At 41.8% G+C, this 18,944-nt stretch overlaps 1 protein-coding gene across 1 annotated transcript in view; it reads left to right on the plus strand.

Moving 5' to 3' along the window:
- Positions 1-6,340, plus strand: part of plekhh2 (pleckstrin homology domain containing, family H (with MyTH4 domain) member 2) — a gene marked incomplete at its 5' end in the record, with an annotated part of 46,986 nt that extends 40,646 nt beyond the window's left edge. The window contains 7 exons of the mRNA XM_080741038.1: positions 365-462; positions 1,224-1,365; positions 3,339-3,475; positions 3,613-3,742; positions 5,004-5,090; positions 5,256-5,405; positions 5,941-6,340. Of these exons, the coding sequence (XP_080597164.1) occupies positions 365-462; positions 1,224-1,365; positions 3,339-3,475; positions 3,613-3,742; positions 5,004-5,090; positions 5,256-5,405; positions 5,941-6,126 (930 nt within the window). The 3' untranslated portion in view covers positions 6,127-6,340. The remainder of the gene's footprint in view (positions 1-364; positions 463-1,223; positions 1,366-3,338; positions 3,476-3,612; positions 3,743-5,003; positions 5,091-5,255; positions 5,406-5,940) is intronic.
- Between the last annotated feature and the right edge of the window lie 12,604 nt (positions 6,341-18,944).

The raw sequence follows: 18,944 nt of genomic DNA on the forward strand, positions 1-18,944 counted from the left end.
AATCCGAGTGTATCCTCCAAGGGTGTCTATAAACCTCCCTGTCAACAATGTAGGCGCTATCTAGCATGTAGCATTTGCTCATTGGGAAGATGCATTTGGGTGCCATCTAGTGGATATAGTATGTACATATAGGCTTTATTGAACCCTGTAACACAGAGACCGTACCTAACTATGCATATTGACGCAATTACCGTACGTACTGTCTCACCCCCAAACGTACACAAAATCAACCATACGTAACTATAAATGGCCCTTATTACAGTTGCACATTGTCAAAGTTAAACAGCACATGCACTCACGTACACAAAGCTTTCTCTTTCTGAACACTGCCTCCTTGTTTTGTTTGCGCATATCATCCACACAGATCTGTGACATAATTTCCAAGTGGGAGCAAGCTTCTAAGGAGCAACAGACGGGCAAGTCTGAGCATACGAGGACCGTCCGACTAACCTACAAGAGCAGGTAGAGCAGGCAGGGGTGGGCAACTTTGATGATGCATACACAGTCATAAATTAGCTAAAAATTGCCGATTTACAAGCTCAAAATGCATCGTGCTGCGACATGTTTTGAACTTGTAGATCTGCTATTTTTGCAAATTTTTTAATTGGAATCCGGAATTATTTTTAGCTATTTTAGTTGGAATCCTGAAAAGGATCATTTGTATTTATTTCAAATGCATTTATATGACTGTTCTCATGCTAACTTTATGAACTTAAATTCAAATACATTGGACATAAAAAAAGACTTGTGCTAAGTGATTAAACTACTAATAGCCTATAGACTGAAGTCATTAAAGTGAGTCATGTTTGCATGGTTGGAATTGTAACGGCTGAAATCAATACTACCGGTATATCAGTATTCCAATATTAACCAGCGGGCCACATTAAAGGAGTAGTTTCACCAGTTTTCTATTGATTACCGGTACTCATGCCATGGAGACTTGAGTTCAATAATATTTTTTTGTATTTGTCGCATTCCTTAGATAAAAATGTGATTATAAAAACCCCAAAACATAATTGAACTCAAGTTTTAATGGCTAATAGGAAAAAAAAGCCAGTTGCCCATGTATGAGGTAGAGGGAGGGAGGGAGGAGTCCTCATTAGACACTCAATAAATGCTACTCTCGTTACTTGTTCTCCCCCCTCCTCTCATCACTTTACGTACTTCTTCCATCCTTCCTCTCCATCTTTCCATCCCTCCTTGTCCATCTTCTCTGTGCCCAGGCTGTACTTCTCTCTCCAGGTGAGGGGGGAGTCAGAGAGGGAGAGGCTGTTGCTAGGCTACCAGACTAACGAGGCCATCGTGGCGGGTCACTTCCCTGTGAACAAGGAGCTGGCGCTGGAGATGGCAGCCCTGCTGGCACAGGTCTGTCCCATGAGCGAGACTCGCACAGGTCTGTCCCATGAGCGAGACTCGCACAGGTCTGTCCCATGAGCGAGACTCGTCCACAGGTCTGTCCCATGAGCGAGACTCGTCCACATTCTGCTCTGGCCACCGGGTGGAAAACCTGAGTAGCATGTTGCACACAGGATGTTTCTCTCTGTAACACTATGGTGCATAGAGTTGTCTTATTTAGGCCTAGAATTATTGAATGCTTTAACCAGTGAAAAATAGCAGATATACAAGCTCACAGCGTGGCACCGAGTGCCGCGCTGCGAGCTTGTAGATCTGCTATTTTTGAAAAAAGTCGTGAAAATGTGTGCAAATCTTTGAACGTGTGTATTTTCAAAGCGAACGTTTGTAACTCAAATTTTGCTTCTGGGTGGTCCCTGGAACTAAATATTTTGAGATGGGGGTCCGTGGCCAAATAAATATCATTTTGGGGGTCCTTCACATGAAAAGGTTTGAGAACCACTGACATAGTAGTCTCTCAAGAACAGACTAACTGAGCTCCATTTAAGTGAAAAGGACCTTTTCTTTGACGATGGCTGGCCAGATTGCTGACATAGAAACATAGTTTCTTTTTTTTTTTTAAACCATAGAAGGATTCAAAAGACTTATAGAATCGTGTATATCTGCTGTTTTTCAATAATTAAAGCATAAAATAATTATACACTATAATGTGTACCCGTTCTAAATGGGTTAACATGATTATTAACAGTACAGGTAGCACAGTCAAAGGTTATGCTAAAGTGATAAAAACCAGTAAGACTCCCTAATCGGGAGATAAGCGGTCGCAGCGTGATTTTAGAGCAAAATGTGTAGGAGCAGTGTCCAAAAATGTGGTTCAAAAAATCGGCCTGATGGTGGCGCTATATGGGACATCCATATTGATGAGATGAGTGTAGACATACTGTGTACCGATTTGCGTGATTTTAGGGCAAAATCTGTAGGAGCAGTGTCCAAAAATGTGTTTGAAAAAATCGGCCTGATGGTGGCGCTATATGGGATAGATCCATGTTGATGACATGAGTGTAGACATAGTGTGTACCGATTTGTGTGATTTTAGGGCAAAATCTGTAGGAGCAGTGTCCAAAAATGTGTTTTGCAAGAATCGGCCTCATGGTGGCGCTAGAAGAGGGCCATGTGAGAAATGAGGGGTGGGGTCTCCGCGTTGCCTTGGTGGACGAATAGGTACCGGCCCCGGCTCTCCCGGACGCTCCTAGCCCGAGTTACGGCATTTTATGTGAGCTGCAGTGGAGGGGGTCCTCCACTGGGGGCGCCACCACTTTGGCATCCGTTCTGGAGCACCAGGAGTCGGTGGTCCCGGGGAATTCCCCGTGAGCAGCCCCGTTGGGGTGGTCATTTGGTCATTTTTGCACATTTGGTCATTTTTTACATCTGGGGGTCCCCCAGGGACCTGGGGGTCCCTGGAGCTCCGGGGGTCCTTGGAGGTTGTAGTTTGGCAGGCAAGGAGTGTGTGTGCAAAATTTGGCATGGATCGGGGCAACGGTTGCGGAGATATGAGCAGGGCAATAGTGTGACGTGTGAGATGTGACAGACAGACTGACGGACGGACGGACGGACGGACGGACGGACGGACGGACGGACGGACGGACGGACGGACGGACTGACTGACTGACTGACTGACTGACTCACAGTTTGTGGAGGTTTGGCCTCAGAGGCTTGTTTACATTGTGGTCCATCCCTTCCCTGTGTAAGCCCAATGGGCAGTGTCTCTATATCAGGGTAATTATTTAGCATGTCTATGATACATTATTGCACTCACTACTACAGATATCTGAGAGAACAGATATCTTATATTGCGCCACAATAATTTGCTACACGTGCCTATGATGGATGAGATAATGCACCTAAAAGGGTGTCGCTTGTAAGGCTAATACTAGGAGCTGCTGGCAGGAATAAAAGTCATTTTATCTCTAAATCTCTGTGTTCAGGTAGAGTTTGGAGATTTCGAGCGGCCGTTCTCTGCTCCTGGATTGGCCCAGACCAAGTCCAGCCAGACCCTTAAACAGGTCCTGGAGAGGTTCTATCCCAGACACTACCGCAGGACAGCGTCAGACGATCAACTCAGGTATGTTTGGTTTCATTCTAAGAAATGGCCACGTGACGTGACCACCTGAATCCAATGATTAGGTTTTTAATAACGCTCTCTCGCTCTCTCTCTCTCTCTCTCTCTCTCTCTCACACACACACACCTCCACCCCCCAGGCAACTGCTCCAGCGGCTGTCTGCGCGTTGGGCCTCCCTTAGGGGTCGGAGTTCATCAGAGTGTGTCAGGATCTATCTGACTGTAGCCAGGAAGTGGCCCTTCTTTGGCGCCAAATTATTTGAAGCCGAGGTGAGTATGTGCATGTGCGCACCATGTACTGTAAGTTTGTGTCCATTTTTGTGTGTGTGTGCATGTGCGTGCGTGCGTGTGTGAGAGGCGTCTAGTCTATGTCCAAGCGTGTCTATGAAGGGAGCGCTCGTTTTATGGTTAGATGTCACAGTTATTGTCCACGACGCTCAGTTATTGTCCACGACATTGCAAGCGGCGCGAAGGCCAGCGGCCGGCGGAGCGCCGCGCGAGTTACGAAGCCGTGGTGAATGCAATCGTTATATTTATGCCCAGGCCGTAAGGCCTGGGCAAGCCCACGATAAACGCCACGATAACCTCCTAACGCATTCTATTCACCTCCTCTGCGCGGTCCAAGTGACTACAATGGAGCGCTCCCTACCTCCGGTTCAGCCAATCACAGGGGGCTCGGCGGGGACCGGAACTTGGACAAGCTTGCGTATCAGCCAGACGCGTGTGAGAGAGTGCTTTCTAATAGCAGTTTAATTTATCAGCTTCACAAAGATAACCAAGGGGTTAGAAGGGAATGCTAGTATGCGTAACACAGACACCAAAAGCAATACATGGACTTAGCTTTTTTAGCAGCAAAGAAATGTATCACCATACACTGGAAATCATCTATCCCTCTTACAGTTTCACATTGGCTAAATGAACTATACAGCTACACTCCTCTGCACAAAATGTATTATAATATAAAAAATTGCAGGATTTTTGGCAGGTTTGTCAACTTCACATGGATTATTTTGCATCTATACCCATAAATACTGTATAGTTGAGCTGGTATGCACTGAGTCTTTTGTTTAATTTGTAAGTTTAGTCATTGTCTGTTTTGCTTTGTGTTGTCTTTGTGGACTGTAGCTTGAGGAAAACAAAAGTGCACTGGGAATGTATTATCATTGTGATGTTGGATTGTTTGCATTGTTTTTTGAGCGGTGGTAGACCGCTCCATAGCATGGCCGTGTGTGTATCCGTGTATCCGTGTATCCGTGTATGTATGTGTGTATGTAGCCCGAACTACCACTCAGTGACCAGAGAGGGTGCTCTTGAGTCTAGTCTGAGCATCAACTGCAATATTCTCTCTCTCTCTCTCTCACACACACACACGCACACACACACGCACGCACGCACGCACACACACACACACACACACAACCACCGCTCAGTTCACACGGGTGTGATTTTATTTTTTAAAGTATGCGTAACACCAATTTCATATCACAGTAAATAATTATCTCCCTCTCTCTCTGTGTATGTGTGTTGTTAGTCCATCACGCCCTCTCCAGAGCAGGGAGCTCATCTGTGGCTTGCAGTGCATGAAAACGGCATCAGCGTCCTGGAGCACAATTCTATTGTAAGTACTGTATGATTAAGCATCAGTGTCCATGTTCAGGCGTCCTGCCTGTCAGCCTACAGCTGACATAACGTGTTTATAAGTCACAGAACCAGTCTGCCTTGAGAATTCCAGCTGACTGTGTAGTGGGCTGTTAAATTGTCATAAGTCATGTTGTCTGTGCAGAAGCCGCTGGTGTCCCACCCCTATAAGAACCTGATGACGTTTGGTGGCTGCAAGCAGGACTTCATGCTGGTGGTGGGTCAGAGCATTGGTTCAAATGCTGCCAAAGACAAGCCCACTGAGAAGCATCTGTTTGCCATGGCCGCCTCAAAGGTTTGTGAGAGTGTTAGACATTTAACAAAGAGAATAAAATGTGTATTAACAAAGGTTGAAGCACCAGAACAGTGGGTTTTACTGATGCAATAAACTACACACTTTTCTGGTGCTCCTCTGGCAAGATATTGTGAAACTGACAGTTAAGGTCGTTGCACACTGCTGCGTCTTTTCGGCCGAATATAGGAGCGAATTTCAGAGCACGTAAATAAAGAAATCAACCTCACGTTATGTCAATCACGTTTGCACACTGCCGCCCGTTTTGTATTTATTTTCGGACCACTGGGTCCCTTGCTCTCTCTCTCTCTCTCTCTCTCTCTCTCTCTCCTTGCCCTGAAAAACACATTTCGCAACGAAAGAACGCCGCAGTGTGCAACCAGCTTTAGTCCATTATCTCTTTCTATCAGTTCAATGACAAAGAATGTAGCATTTTTTTTATATGTTTTGAAATAGTAGACAGAACCTAAACTTGCAATTACAGTATAACAGACGCACATAATTCAGACACTAAGACACTGTTTTGTTTGATTGACAGATCAGGGAGATAACCCTCCTCATCTCCAGTTACATCAACAGTGCCCATCAACAGAAGGCTGCCGCCCACCATCTCTCTGCCCCGGCCCTGATGTTGGCTCAGCCTGTCAATCTGAAGAGCAAAGAGATGAGGAGCAAATCACCGCCTGCAGTGGGCAGGCCTAGCAAGACCCCTACCCTGCTGTGAATGCTGGAAAGTAGAGAGCCAGAGCTGGGGTCTTCAACGTTTTCAGGCCAAGGACCCCTTAGTTGAGATGGAGATGAAGCAGGGACCCCCACAACCTTTACATAGATTCCATATAGTTTCATCGTTTGACAGTCACAGCACAATCGTCAGTGTATTTCGGCTTCATGTCAATTTGTGTTTTCAGATATTTAACCACTTGAACTGTCAATACTTAAACTTGACCTTTCACTACTGTGTCTGCTCTTTTTCCCCTCTATACCAAACCTCTTTGCCAAAAATAGCAGATCTACAAGCTCACAACACCTCGCAGCGCGAGGCGTTGTGAGCTTGTAGGTCTGCTATTTTTGGCTAAAGTTCTTAGAATAAGGACACTAGGGTTCAAGTGGTTCATATAAAAAAGGAGAAAAAGGTGTCTATCACACAAAGACTTGGAGGACCCCCTATGGGGCTTTTAAGCCGTGACATCATTTTGTAGGCAGAGGAGAATCTGCCCCCAGAGCATTTTCTGTCCCTCGCCATTTTCAACAGATCCGAGACAAAAATAACGACTAAAGTATAATTCTAACACTTTCCTTTCAACAACAAAGAGAAAGAAAAATGTGTAAATAGTAAAAATAGTAAAAAGATTCACAGAAACTGGGGGCAGAAATTCTCCTCTGCCTACAAAATGATGTCATACTTAACAGCCCCATAGTAACTCTCTCTGATGACATCCTAGGGGTCCCGGACCCCCTGTTGAAGACCCTTGATCTAGCTAGAGCCTATGCTTCACCTACAGACTGTGGGGAAATCTGTCTTTGCGGGAAATGTACTTGTACACAGTAGCATCCCAGAGGGTTCATTTAAATCTGAGAGTGTCTAAATTTAACCCAGAGTTAAATGAATGCGTCAGATTTTATATTTTATTTTACTGGCTTTATTTAAGTATATTTTTGGGGCATGTGGAATGAAATACCATGCCATGAGAAAATAAGTTGTGAGTGGAGCCTATATACTGTAGCTCCATTCTACTGGTTTTATAAGACGGTACAATAGTCTGTTGCACAGAAACTTGTGAGTAATGGCAACACAGCCTGTTGAGTTACTGTAACATCACAAAGACTCAGTTTAATCTGTGCTGGCCGTGGGAGGTTGCATTTCTTTCTGTCGAGTGTCTGTGAGCATTGCAAAGGTGACATACTGTATCCTTTGATTCTGCCATGCATGTGAGTCATACATTTTAGTAAAGAGACAATCAGTATTTATTAACGGGGGGGCATTTCGTATTGTTCATTATCTCCCATGGGACCCAGCATATGAAGCAGAGTGAAGAAATGCTTATTATTTTCTCATGAGGACTGCGGCGATGATGACGGAGACTGAAGGAAGAGTGCATGGACGCTTTGTTAACTGTTTATGACATAACAGAAAACTGAAGCATTTCCTCAATGTGCTGTCAAAGTATAAAAATAGCCTACTTGTAGGCCTTCTATACATTTTTATTAGTAACTTCAGTCCTCAGTGGATGGTCTAGTATATTTTAGAAATATGGAATGAAGCATCACAGTCAGGGACTTTCTTTTCTGCTACCATTATGCAAATGATCTGTTATTATTAACCAAAGTCGCTGCAATTGATGCAGAGCTGGTTTGAGATTAGTAGGCTATATACACCTATATATTTATATTTATATACATAAGTAAAAGCCCTTCTTCATGTATTAGGAAAATAAATAAAAGTGGTTAATGAAGAAATGAATTATGTCTACTGGGCAAGTATTGAGAAAGACTACTTATAAAGTAAAGAATTGTGGACAACAGATTGTGGTCTGTGTCCACTTGGTTACTGAACAGCCTGGCCCTGGAGTGGTAAAGCTTTAATCTTTGACAAAAACTCCCATGCCTTTCTGGTCATGGGCTGAAACTGAAGTGGCCGACATAATAACTCAGTGACTCATATTTTGCTGTGCAATGGTATCATGTGCCAAAAATAGTCAATCTACAAGCTCACAGATGCGTTGTTGTGAGCTTGTGTAATCTGCCATTTTCAGTCTGCTAAAATGTCGTACAATGTAATAAATACGCATAATGGATGGATGTAGCAAAGTTATTTGAAAAAGGACTGTGACGAATGAGAAGCAGGATGTCATAGAATGTTGGGGAGAATAGGTTGAAAGATGGAATGGTTTTGGAGAAGGAAAAAGAAGGGATAGGGTATGTCATAGAGGCACGGAAGGTTTCTAAGAATATCATAGGGAACATAGTGACCAATTACAAATGTACAGTATTAACAACAAATGGACTACAAAATAGTTAAACGTTTCATCCTGTTTGGTATCTCTCATTTTCCTCATTATGTTTCTGTGCCTGGAATTCTCATTGCTCGATTTGATCTATTTATTTTTCACATGAAGTATTTGTTCTTTCCATAATAATTGTTATATGAATTATTGTACAAATGTGATGTTTTAATAAACCTCCAGTGATAATGTCACAAATGACTTATTCCAGCAAGTATATTAAGATACAAGGTGCTGCAATCACTTTTTGGCAGCTCAAAGAAAATGCATTTTATGGCTTATATTTGCTCTTGGTGGCACATTGGTCTGATTGGCCTATAATGTTTAAAATATAACCCTCAGCAGATAGGCGCTGCCTTCACTAATGCATAATCATGGCTGATATGGCCTTTTAGAGATGTATGTCCACTGGTATATGGGACTGATTGGGCAATAATGTTTGAAATACAACCCTCAAGAATTAAATTAAAAGTCACTTTGATTGGTAAATTGATGGCCTTTTACACGTATGTTCACAGGTAAATAGATGGCCTTCTATGTTCACTGGTAAATTGGTGTGGTTGAGCTACAATGTTTAAAATAAAATCCCCAAGAAAGATATTTAGTCACAAGCGTAATTTGATAGGTTTTGGGTTAGGGTTAGGGTTAGGGCCCCCCTAGTGGCGAAAATAAAATTTGTTTTTAATAGGACTAAATAAAAATATACGCTCAATGCGCCCATATCTACATACATTCATACTAGGATATTATATGTATTTAGTAATTTCCAATATATTAGGGGAAATCATTGTAGTTTGCGCTTAAATCGTGCAAAGACAACAGACCCAGGCCCCTTTGATCAGGGCCCCCTTGATCCGAAAACCCATGGGGAATAAGGTCTAATTTCGCCACTGTATTTAGTGTGTTATATTGGCCTTTTAAAGGTGTAGGAGTGATAGAAATCTAATTAGCCTATTCTTGTTATTGTATTATTATGTTAATATTATATTTACGTATAATATAAAATATTTATATGGACACCGAAGGAACCAATTTAGCCATATGACCCAATAAAGCCTGGCCCCTGCAGGTACACACTATATGTGGCAACACTACTATGCATTAAACATCATGGAGCATTTACTTTATTTACTGTTAGTGGTATGGATTATTGTATGAGACAGTACAATGAAGAAAAAGGACCCAGAAACACCCTGATGTTTCTGTGTATCTGTCTCCCTGATGGAAAGAGGACAGGTTATGACCTGTCACCATTCTCTCACACAAACACACACACACGTTTGTTTATTATAGAAATTCAATTCATAAAAACCTACTGAAGGGTTGGGTTACAAAAACTATTTGTAACGTTAGACTACTGCTGCAGCCTAGTGGCCAGAGAAAATCCAACCACAGATTAGCCTCCCTTAGGCTACTGGCAGATTTTATAGAAATGGGCTGGGACATGAGAATTCAATACAATTATTTAATAGACCCAACATTATACTGAATTACTGAATTATTATACTGAATTACTGAATTTCCCCCTAATAAAGGTATCTATCTATCTATCTATATATGCCCCTGGACAGAGTGATTAATCAACATTTAATTTTTTATATTTTCCAGGAAAATACAAAAAAGCTTAAATACCATTACAGATGCCTAAAGCCTGTATCATAGTCGGGTCCGCGGTGGAAGGCTTTACACCGCAGTGTAGTCTTTTCGAGTCTTTTTGAGTCATGAAACTACAACGTTACATCATTCCTCACGGTGGAGAGCTTTCCACCGTGAGTCCCAACACATCTCTCTGTTTTTACTATCAGACAGGCAGGCTCTACACCCCGTTCACTGATTGGTCGACCTGAACCGGTCTAGACGGGGTAAAGGACTTCACCGTGGGCCGTGACTATGATGGCCTGCACTTATTTTCTGACTTGAAGTGGAAAGCTTTCCACCTCAAATTTGCGGTGGATAGGTCTCCACCGTAGACTCTGATACGGGCTTCACTCTACCTTTCATAATTTATGATTCGTGAAGTTAATTGTTGTTAGTAGATAAATATAAATCTTGTCAGTGGCAAACACCCCTGCATATACAGTAAGATGAGATGAGATGAGATATGGTAGACTTTATATTAAAAATCATTTACACATTAGTGCTGTGCCCTGAGGTCATACATGCCATAATGCACAGTATTATAGCATGCCTATGTGTAACCTGGTGTGTGAGGAGGTGATCTTGTTGAAAGTGTGTGACAGCAGGTCACGAGCAGGTGTGTGAGTGAGTGAATGATTGAGAGAGTAGGTGGTGATCAGGAGGTGATTGCTGGTCCCAGTCTGAGGGTGGAAGAGGATAAAAGGTCAGTTCTTCTCAGCTCCATGACCTTCTGTCTTTGATTCCACTTGCACTGCAACTGCCAGCAAACATGTCAGAGAGAGCCTACTCTGTTCTCCATACTGCACTGCTGTAGTTAGTTAGTTGGATGACTTAAAAAGCTGGGTAGGGGTGGGAGATCATCTATTTGGTTTATCCTGTATTGGTGTTAGGAGTTAGGTTAACAGTTGTCTTTGGTTATATTATTTTGGGTAGTTAAATTAGCGTGAATTTTCTCTCGTTTTTTTTAACAACCAACCCAGGCTGAACTTCAGCCGCTGAAGTGGCCTACTGCTTGCTGTTGTTGGTTCTTAAAGAGACATTGGGTCCACATTAATGATGGCTGCACAGTGCCAACAAATTGCACACTGCCCATTGAGCAACACATCTGTAGTCGTCACAACAGTAAGATCAACATAAAATTACTTAATACATAAAAAAGCAGCATTACAGGGGTTAGCATTTAGGGCTTTGATGGACAACGGGTCAAAGGAGTAGGCTATTAAGTGGTTCAGCTTGAACAGGGGGACACTGAGCATCTTCCTATAAATGAAAGAAGCTGTAGTTCTCAGAGTGGAGGACATGGGAGATGATGGCTGGCTAATCTAATTATTTAAAAAACAATAATACAGCAACTATTAAAAACACAAGTGAAACAAAACTGAAACAAGAATAATGTGCTCCTCCGGAGCACAGGACTCCGCCAGGGCAAGTAGCTAACTGTGAGACAGCAATGTTTGTCTCACATGTAGCTATCGACGCTGCGTTCATGATTTGTTCAAAACGAGACACTCCTGACAGATGTCTTGATCTTGATCTGTCTTGTCAGAGGAATTTACTGTACAGTGACGCTCAAGCATATGTACAAATAATGAATTAGGGTTGTAAAGAGGAATGCCTACCACACCAGATACTTCCTGTTTCTACCCTGGTCAGGTTCTGTGTGTGCTCATTCCCACACATAATGCAAATAAACAGCCATGCAACCTTGCATTTGACTAACATTTGACTGTTCTTTCCATTATATTTTCCATTCAGTGCTGTAGTCAAAATCCACTTCTCATTTTCCTGTTTTGGTTCTTGTGTAGTTGGGTTTACATTGTACTAAAATGTGTTAGTTGTTAACCTGCGCCTCTACCTCATGTAAGGTGTGTACTTACTAGTACATTTCCATGTAAAGGCATGCATGCATAGTTGCATACCATGCATGTGCCACACGCACGCACGCACGCACGCACGCACGCACGCACGCACACACACACACACACACACACACACACACACACACACACACACACACAGCAGGTATGCTACATGGCCTTCTCAAGTTGCACAATGTATTGCTGACCACAGTAGTTCAGAATACTGTTGTACTGATTATTGATTGTCTTTCCATATGTGTGAGCTTCAATCAATGCTGCCTGTTGTTCCTTGGTTCCAGTGTTGTCTCAATCAAATGTCTAGCATAATGAGCAATAGGTGAGTCCTAGGTGTGCAGTCTGTGTGATTGCGCTTCTCTAAAGGCACACTCCTGTAGCAGCACTACGTATGTTGGACACAGTATACCATGGGGTGTTGAAGCTGGTCATCAACTGTAAATCTCAAACACACTATTGTAACCTCTATAAGAGAAGGCTGGCCCTTAACTTGGCTAATTCTGAGTCACTGGCTGTGTTTACATGCACAACATATATTCATTCAGAATTAACTCATTCCGAATAGAGATTCATACCCAAACGTTTACATGGAACCTGAACAAATGTCTATTCTGATTCAAACGGTATATACCACCCCTCCAGACTGGAATGAAAATTCATTCTGAATGGATATTCTATTCCATTCTGAGGTGTTTACATGAGCATTTTCATTCTGAATGAGCAGTCATTCTGAATACAAGTGGAATATACTTGCCCATGTAAACGCAGCCTGTTACCTCTTCATTTAAAAGGAATAGCTCCCACTATAATTAAGTGAATGCTGAACACTAGTCCTTGTTTGTTGCATGGATCATCCACAGATCTGTGACATATTTCCAAGTGGGAACAAGCTTCTAAGGAACAACAGACGGCCAAGTCTGAGCATTATGAGGAATGTGCCGACTCACCTACAAGAACAAGTAGAGGGAGTCAAATGAACACCACATAGATGGTATTCTCACCCCTTCTCTCATCACTTACGTAATTCTTCCATCTTTCCTCTGATTCATTCATTGAATACTTTATTAGCAGTTAGCAGAAAAAAATACAGGAAAGTACTTTTCAATACAAGGCCTGTATTTAAACCCAAGAAAGCACAATGGCTTGTTTGGGGTATTTTGTACTCAATTCATTGAAACATGAAATGAATAAATATAGCAATACTATGCAACTACAAATGATAATAGATTAATACAGAAGATTATTGGGCCCCTCAGACATATACTGTAGTGTAGAGAATGCCAATACAATCATGTATTGCTAGTTACACAGTTAGTTGTTACACCGGTGTCACTTGTCAGAAATAGCAGATCTACAATCTGTTGCATTATTTTCTTTTTTCACCTTTTTAAATTAGATTAGCCAATTGCTTATACCCCCTTTTCCTCCCCAATTTAGTCATAATGCCAATGAATTCCTCCCCACACATATTTCTGTGTTGTCTCTGCTGTTGTATCCTCATATGACTCGTCTGCCAGTGAGGAGCCCCCACCAGGAGGATGTAAAGAGCCTTCTTTCCACTCCTCCCACCAAACAGGCTGGGGCAGTGTAAAGACCAATTATCAACCTCCCCGCCTGGCTTCCCTCCCCCGAACACAGGCCAGTGTTCGCATAGACTCCCAACAAAGCCGGATGCTCCATGGTGGATTTGAACCCTCAACCTTTGTGGTGGTGTGCCGGCCGGGGCTTTACCACTGTGCCACCCGAGTGCTATAAGCTGTTGCATCATGATGTGGCGGTGCTGAACTTAAAACTACAAAACTTTGAGACAAAATAAAAGTTTTGTAGCTCCCTGTGCAGATGTTCAGCCAACTGACAGGAAGGACATTATGTATTTATAAGTCACAGAACCAGTCTACCTTGAAAAGTACAGCTGACCCTATCATTTCATGTGTTTCATGCAGGCTGGCTAGTTGCTATATCCTGAGCATGTTAGAATGAGAAGACACACAGAGGCACAATTTTATCTGGCTGCCCCTTGTTCGTTACCTGAGTAGAAGGAACTAAAGATTTGGACAACGCTGATGTTATTTCAAACTGACTGTCTATTCTAATGCATGTACATGGTTCTCGTATTTCCATGGAACAACTCATTTAGATTTTTTTATTATGTGTTACGTCACTGAGCAGTAGGGGTGGGAGGGAATGAAGGGGTTGTTTTCATGTTATGTGTTATTCGATTTTGTATTAGATTTTTTTGTTTGTTTTCTTGTTCTTTCTTTCTCTCTCTTCTCTCCTTTGATTTTGCTGAGACAGAAAATTGTTACTGGGATAACAAGTTGATGTTGTAACTCTTGATAATCTGTTGGCAATAAAACATATTTGACAAAAAAGAATGAGAAGACACAGAGCAAAATCTGAAGTACTTGTCTATACAAACCTGGAATGCACCTGATGCTTTCAAAGGGTTTGTGTATAATGATGTAGTTGAATAATTGCAATGCTATGAATCATATTTGGGCGTAATGGTCCAATGTGTTTTGTACCTGGCATTTCTACGTAACTAGAAATGCAAACATGAAAAAAAGACGAGAATGCATTCAGTAAAGTGTAGACCTCCTATGTCCTCCATCACTGTCTAAAATATGATTTAGTAACAATTACTGGAGTTGAGTGACCTCTAGACCTTTAAACACATTTTAAATCTGAGGCTTAAATCGTTTTGTGGAAAAATTGAGCTTTTTGTCCCAAAGCTACTTCAAAAGATTGCTGCTATTTGTTCCAAAAGCTTTATACACTGTATATAAAATATAAATATAACGACAAAATGTGACATAGCTCTGCCTCTGTTTACACAGTGCTGTACCCCTTCCAACTGTATACAATATGTTCCCCTTTTTCAACAGTTTATCCAAAGCGCTTTACAGAGATTGTGCACTACATTCACCCATTCACGCACACATTCATACACCGGTGGCGGAGGAAACCATGCAAGGCACCAACCTACTCACCGGGAGCAATTAGGGGTTCAGAGTCTTGCCCAAGGACCCTTAATTAACTCAGGGGGAGGCCGGATTCGAACTGGGAACCCTTCGGGAACCCTTCGTGCTCTAATAACGGTTTCTCTACCCCTGAGCTATGCCGCCCCAGAAATGAGGAACAAATCAATTCAATTCAAAGGGGCTTTATTTGCATGAGGAAACAAATCATGCTCTGATGTCTCTGTGATGTCAGGGGAACCACTCTTAACAGAATGGGTTTGTCGCTCTGACATCACGCTCTGGCTTCACTGTTATGTCACACTAACAGAATCCCTTTTATGCCCAAATATGGAGTTCCCTGATGTCATCAATATTAAGCCCATATCTAACAGGATATCATATGGAAATGCCTATATATGGAGGCCACATCGGCCACATACCACGCTAATGGCTGGTTCTACAGACAGGGATCTCCATGTATGGGCATAAAAGGGTATGATGTCAGATGTCCTAGACATCATAGGACTTTCACACAACAAAAAACTGAGTAAGCATGGTTGGGCTCTCACAGCATATCTCCATATACAGTACTGGCCAGAAGGCCAAAGGGCGAGGTCGCATGTCGCCCTGAGGCATCTTACTAGTACTATTGTCTGCTGCAAAAAACTAAACAAAACAGGACTTGCTCATGGGACAGACCTGCTAGCCTACATGTATGAGCTCCTACGAAGAATGTGAGGAATGTTAATACAGACCTTTGAGTTAACATCACAAAGACTCTGTCTGGGCGTGGGAGGTTGCATTTGTCAACAGTGTGTAGGCATTGCAAAGGTGACATCACCTTTTAATTCTGCTCTTCAAACACCATGTTTGTTAGTCATACATTTTAGACAACAGACAATGAGTATGTATTACTGATAGAACAGAGAGAGCATGTTTAATTATTTTCCATGGAACGCATTTTTATTAGTTTCTTATGACGATATCAGTGATGATGGAGACTGAATGCAGTTATTAAACGATTGGTGATACTGTATAACAGAAGGGTGACTACGGTCAATGTGCCTTTATAAAAGTGTAAAGACACATCTTATAAAATATTATTAGTAACTTAAGTCCTCAGTGGATGAAACTATAACAGACTAGGTCCAGTTTTAGAAATATGGAATGATGCATTACAGTCAGTGACTTTTTTCCAATACCTTTATGCAAATTATCTCTTACTTTATTATTAGCCAAAGTTGCTGCCTTGAAGCAGAGCTGGTTCTAGTTCATATACACCTACTTATCAAATAAGTACATAAGCGAAAGCATATATTAGGAACATAAATAAGGGCGATTAATGAGGTATGTGATTAATGGGATGTCTACTGGGCAAATGTTGAGAAAGAAAGACTCCTTATAAAGGAGAACTGTGGACAGCAGATTGTGCCCTGTGTCCTCTTAGTTACTGAACAGCCTGGAGTGAGGTGAAACTTTAATCTTTGACAAAAACTCCCTTGCCTTTCTGGTCAAGGGGTGAAACTGAGTGAAGTGGCCAACATAGTTGCTCTTTACTGTGTGACCTTATAGCCAGGTTCATATTACGCTGCCTGTAAAACAGAATCCCACGCCAAAACCAATCTACAAGCTCACAGATGCGTTGTGAGCTTGTACATCGGTTTGCTACGCCGTCATAATCAGGGTAAATAAGCATAATGGATGGAGGACAGTTGTGTGAAAAAGGAGATAAACAGAACTCAACATCAACAGATAGGTATGTGAGTCTGTGACCAATGTGAAGCAGGATGTCATAAAATGTTGGAAAGAATAAGTTGAAAGACACAATGGTTTGAGAAGAAAAAGGATGAATAGGGTATGTCATAGAGGCAGGAAGGTATAAGAATAGCAAAGGGAACATAGTGACCCATTTAACCTATGAATTACAAATAGACTTGAAAAGAAATGGTGATCTGATATTTAACATTTCATCTGTTTTGGTACCGTGAACATTTTGAACGGTCTGCTGATGGCTTTTTATTCTGTACCAGAAATCCCTTGCTCCAATAATGTTCCAGTCTATTTATTTTTCACATGAAAGTGCACTATTGTTTGTTCCTGCCATAATTGTTATATTATAGCCTACAAATGTGAGGTTTAAATAAACCTCCAGTGACAATGTCACAAATTACTTGTTCCAGCAAAGATAAGATCCCCCACAACAACCCAAGACAGAACACTAATCCACTGTCTGTGTAAGGTGCTATTATCATCACGCATCAACACACATTACCCCTGCCCTCAGAAACCTTAACATTAATGCATTAAGACTCTTACACAATATTCCCTCCCCAGGATTAGCCCGTTACTCATTTCCTGTCCCGCCTCTAAAACAGCGGTTCAGCTTCTTGTGTGATTGACGCCTCGATACCAGCAATGGAGCTTGGCGTAGGCCCACCCCTATTCCAGGTAATGATGAGCGTTCTAAGGGAGGGGAAGGAAGCAAGACATAGGACACCTGAACCTGTCTCAACAGGCAGAATAGACTCCTTTCCTTTGTATCACCTTGAGGAAGAGTGTAGGAAGGAAGGACATAAGAGAGCAATGGATGGAGGCTGAGGGAACTTAAACCGAGAAGTTATTCATGGCAATACCATTTAAATAGCTATGTTTATATTTCTATACCAGCTGTAAAGAAGCGGAACCGATAAGATCACAGTCTCGAACCAAAATGTACTGGTTCTATATTGCGTCACATTTGAACAATAATATGGAACATCACAAAAGGCATTGATTAATCAATAAATAGCAATAACAGTATATTGACTATATATGAACTTTGCTGTATGTTAAATGTTAATGTGGCTTTTGCTTGTGGCTGGCCTGGCCAATCTACTTGACCAGATTATTTTAATGGCTATCAAGCTGAGACTTCCTGCTCAGACGGAGGTTAAACAAGGCCGATCTCCTCAAGTGCTACTACTGTCAGTTTAAACATATCCTGCAAGGACAAACAGGCAACACTGTGAGCAGGTTGTGACAGGATATGTGGGGCAAGTCAGACAGAGTGAGAGAGCGAGAGCTAGATGAGAACCTGAAAGACAGGTTTAACATGATGCCAAAGGCTGCAAGAGATTCAGACAGGGAGGTGACTCAATGCTACGCACCCACACAACTCTTCCCTCCCATGCATAGGTTTGTGAAACTCTATCACTGCTGCTTCATAACTAAGTCAAGTCAATTTCAATTCAACTAGTGCCAAATCTCTATTCAACTATTTCTGTCAAGGCACTAGTGTGTTTACGGAGACAACTTTCCTTGTGTTTTAATGATCATTACTTATTAAACATGTGGTCACACTCACAGCAAGATCTGTTAAAATGGTACACACAGCATCTAATTTAACCATTTGTACCCGAGTGAATAATAGACCTTTGCAGGTATACCATGTATGCAACATGACAGTCTACAAGGCTTGAGAATGCATGGAATTATCAAAAGTATGAACCATGAAATGATAGGCATTACAAGTAGTTTTCCTCTGTGCAAGATACTTGAGCAGTGACAAAGAGGGCTGCCACACCTGTACAGCAAGTCACCTAGGGAGAATTACTCCAAACAGGCCCGCCATGTAAACAAAAGCTCCCTGGAACCATTCCGTCTCACCCATCTTGCATGCAACACAAAAGTGATTGAATCTTTAAACGAAACATAAATTTTAACTCAAAGAACACCTTGTGTTCACCCAATGTTATCTATTGAGCACTACATAAATATAGCACACCCTTCTACCATATACATGTTTAGACAGCAACACAATTGAGAACATTTTCTTCTTTGTAATCTTCCATAAGAGTAGAAACCGACATGTAAACTGTTTATGCCCCCAACACACGCACACAGTACTTTTCCAATCAGGCAGAGGATCTTAGTTTCAATCAAATTAGAACAACTGTTTTAAAGTAATTTTATTAAAAACAATTCAAAGCACACTTTCTTAAAAACACTGTACAAATCAATGACATGGAATGTTCTCTTCGACAAAAACAAATGTGGAAAAAAAGCAACATGTATGGGGCATATTTTTAA

The sequence above is a fragment of the Nannobrachium achirus genome, assembly GCF_963921795.1.
Source record: "Nannobrachium achirus genome assembly, chromosome: 13".
Taxonomy (NCBI): Eukaryota; Metazoa; Chordata; class Actinopteri; order Myctophiformes; family Myctophidae; genus Nannobrachium; species Nannobrachium achirus.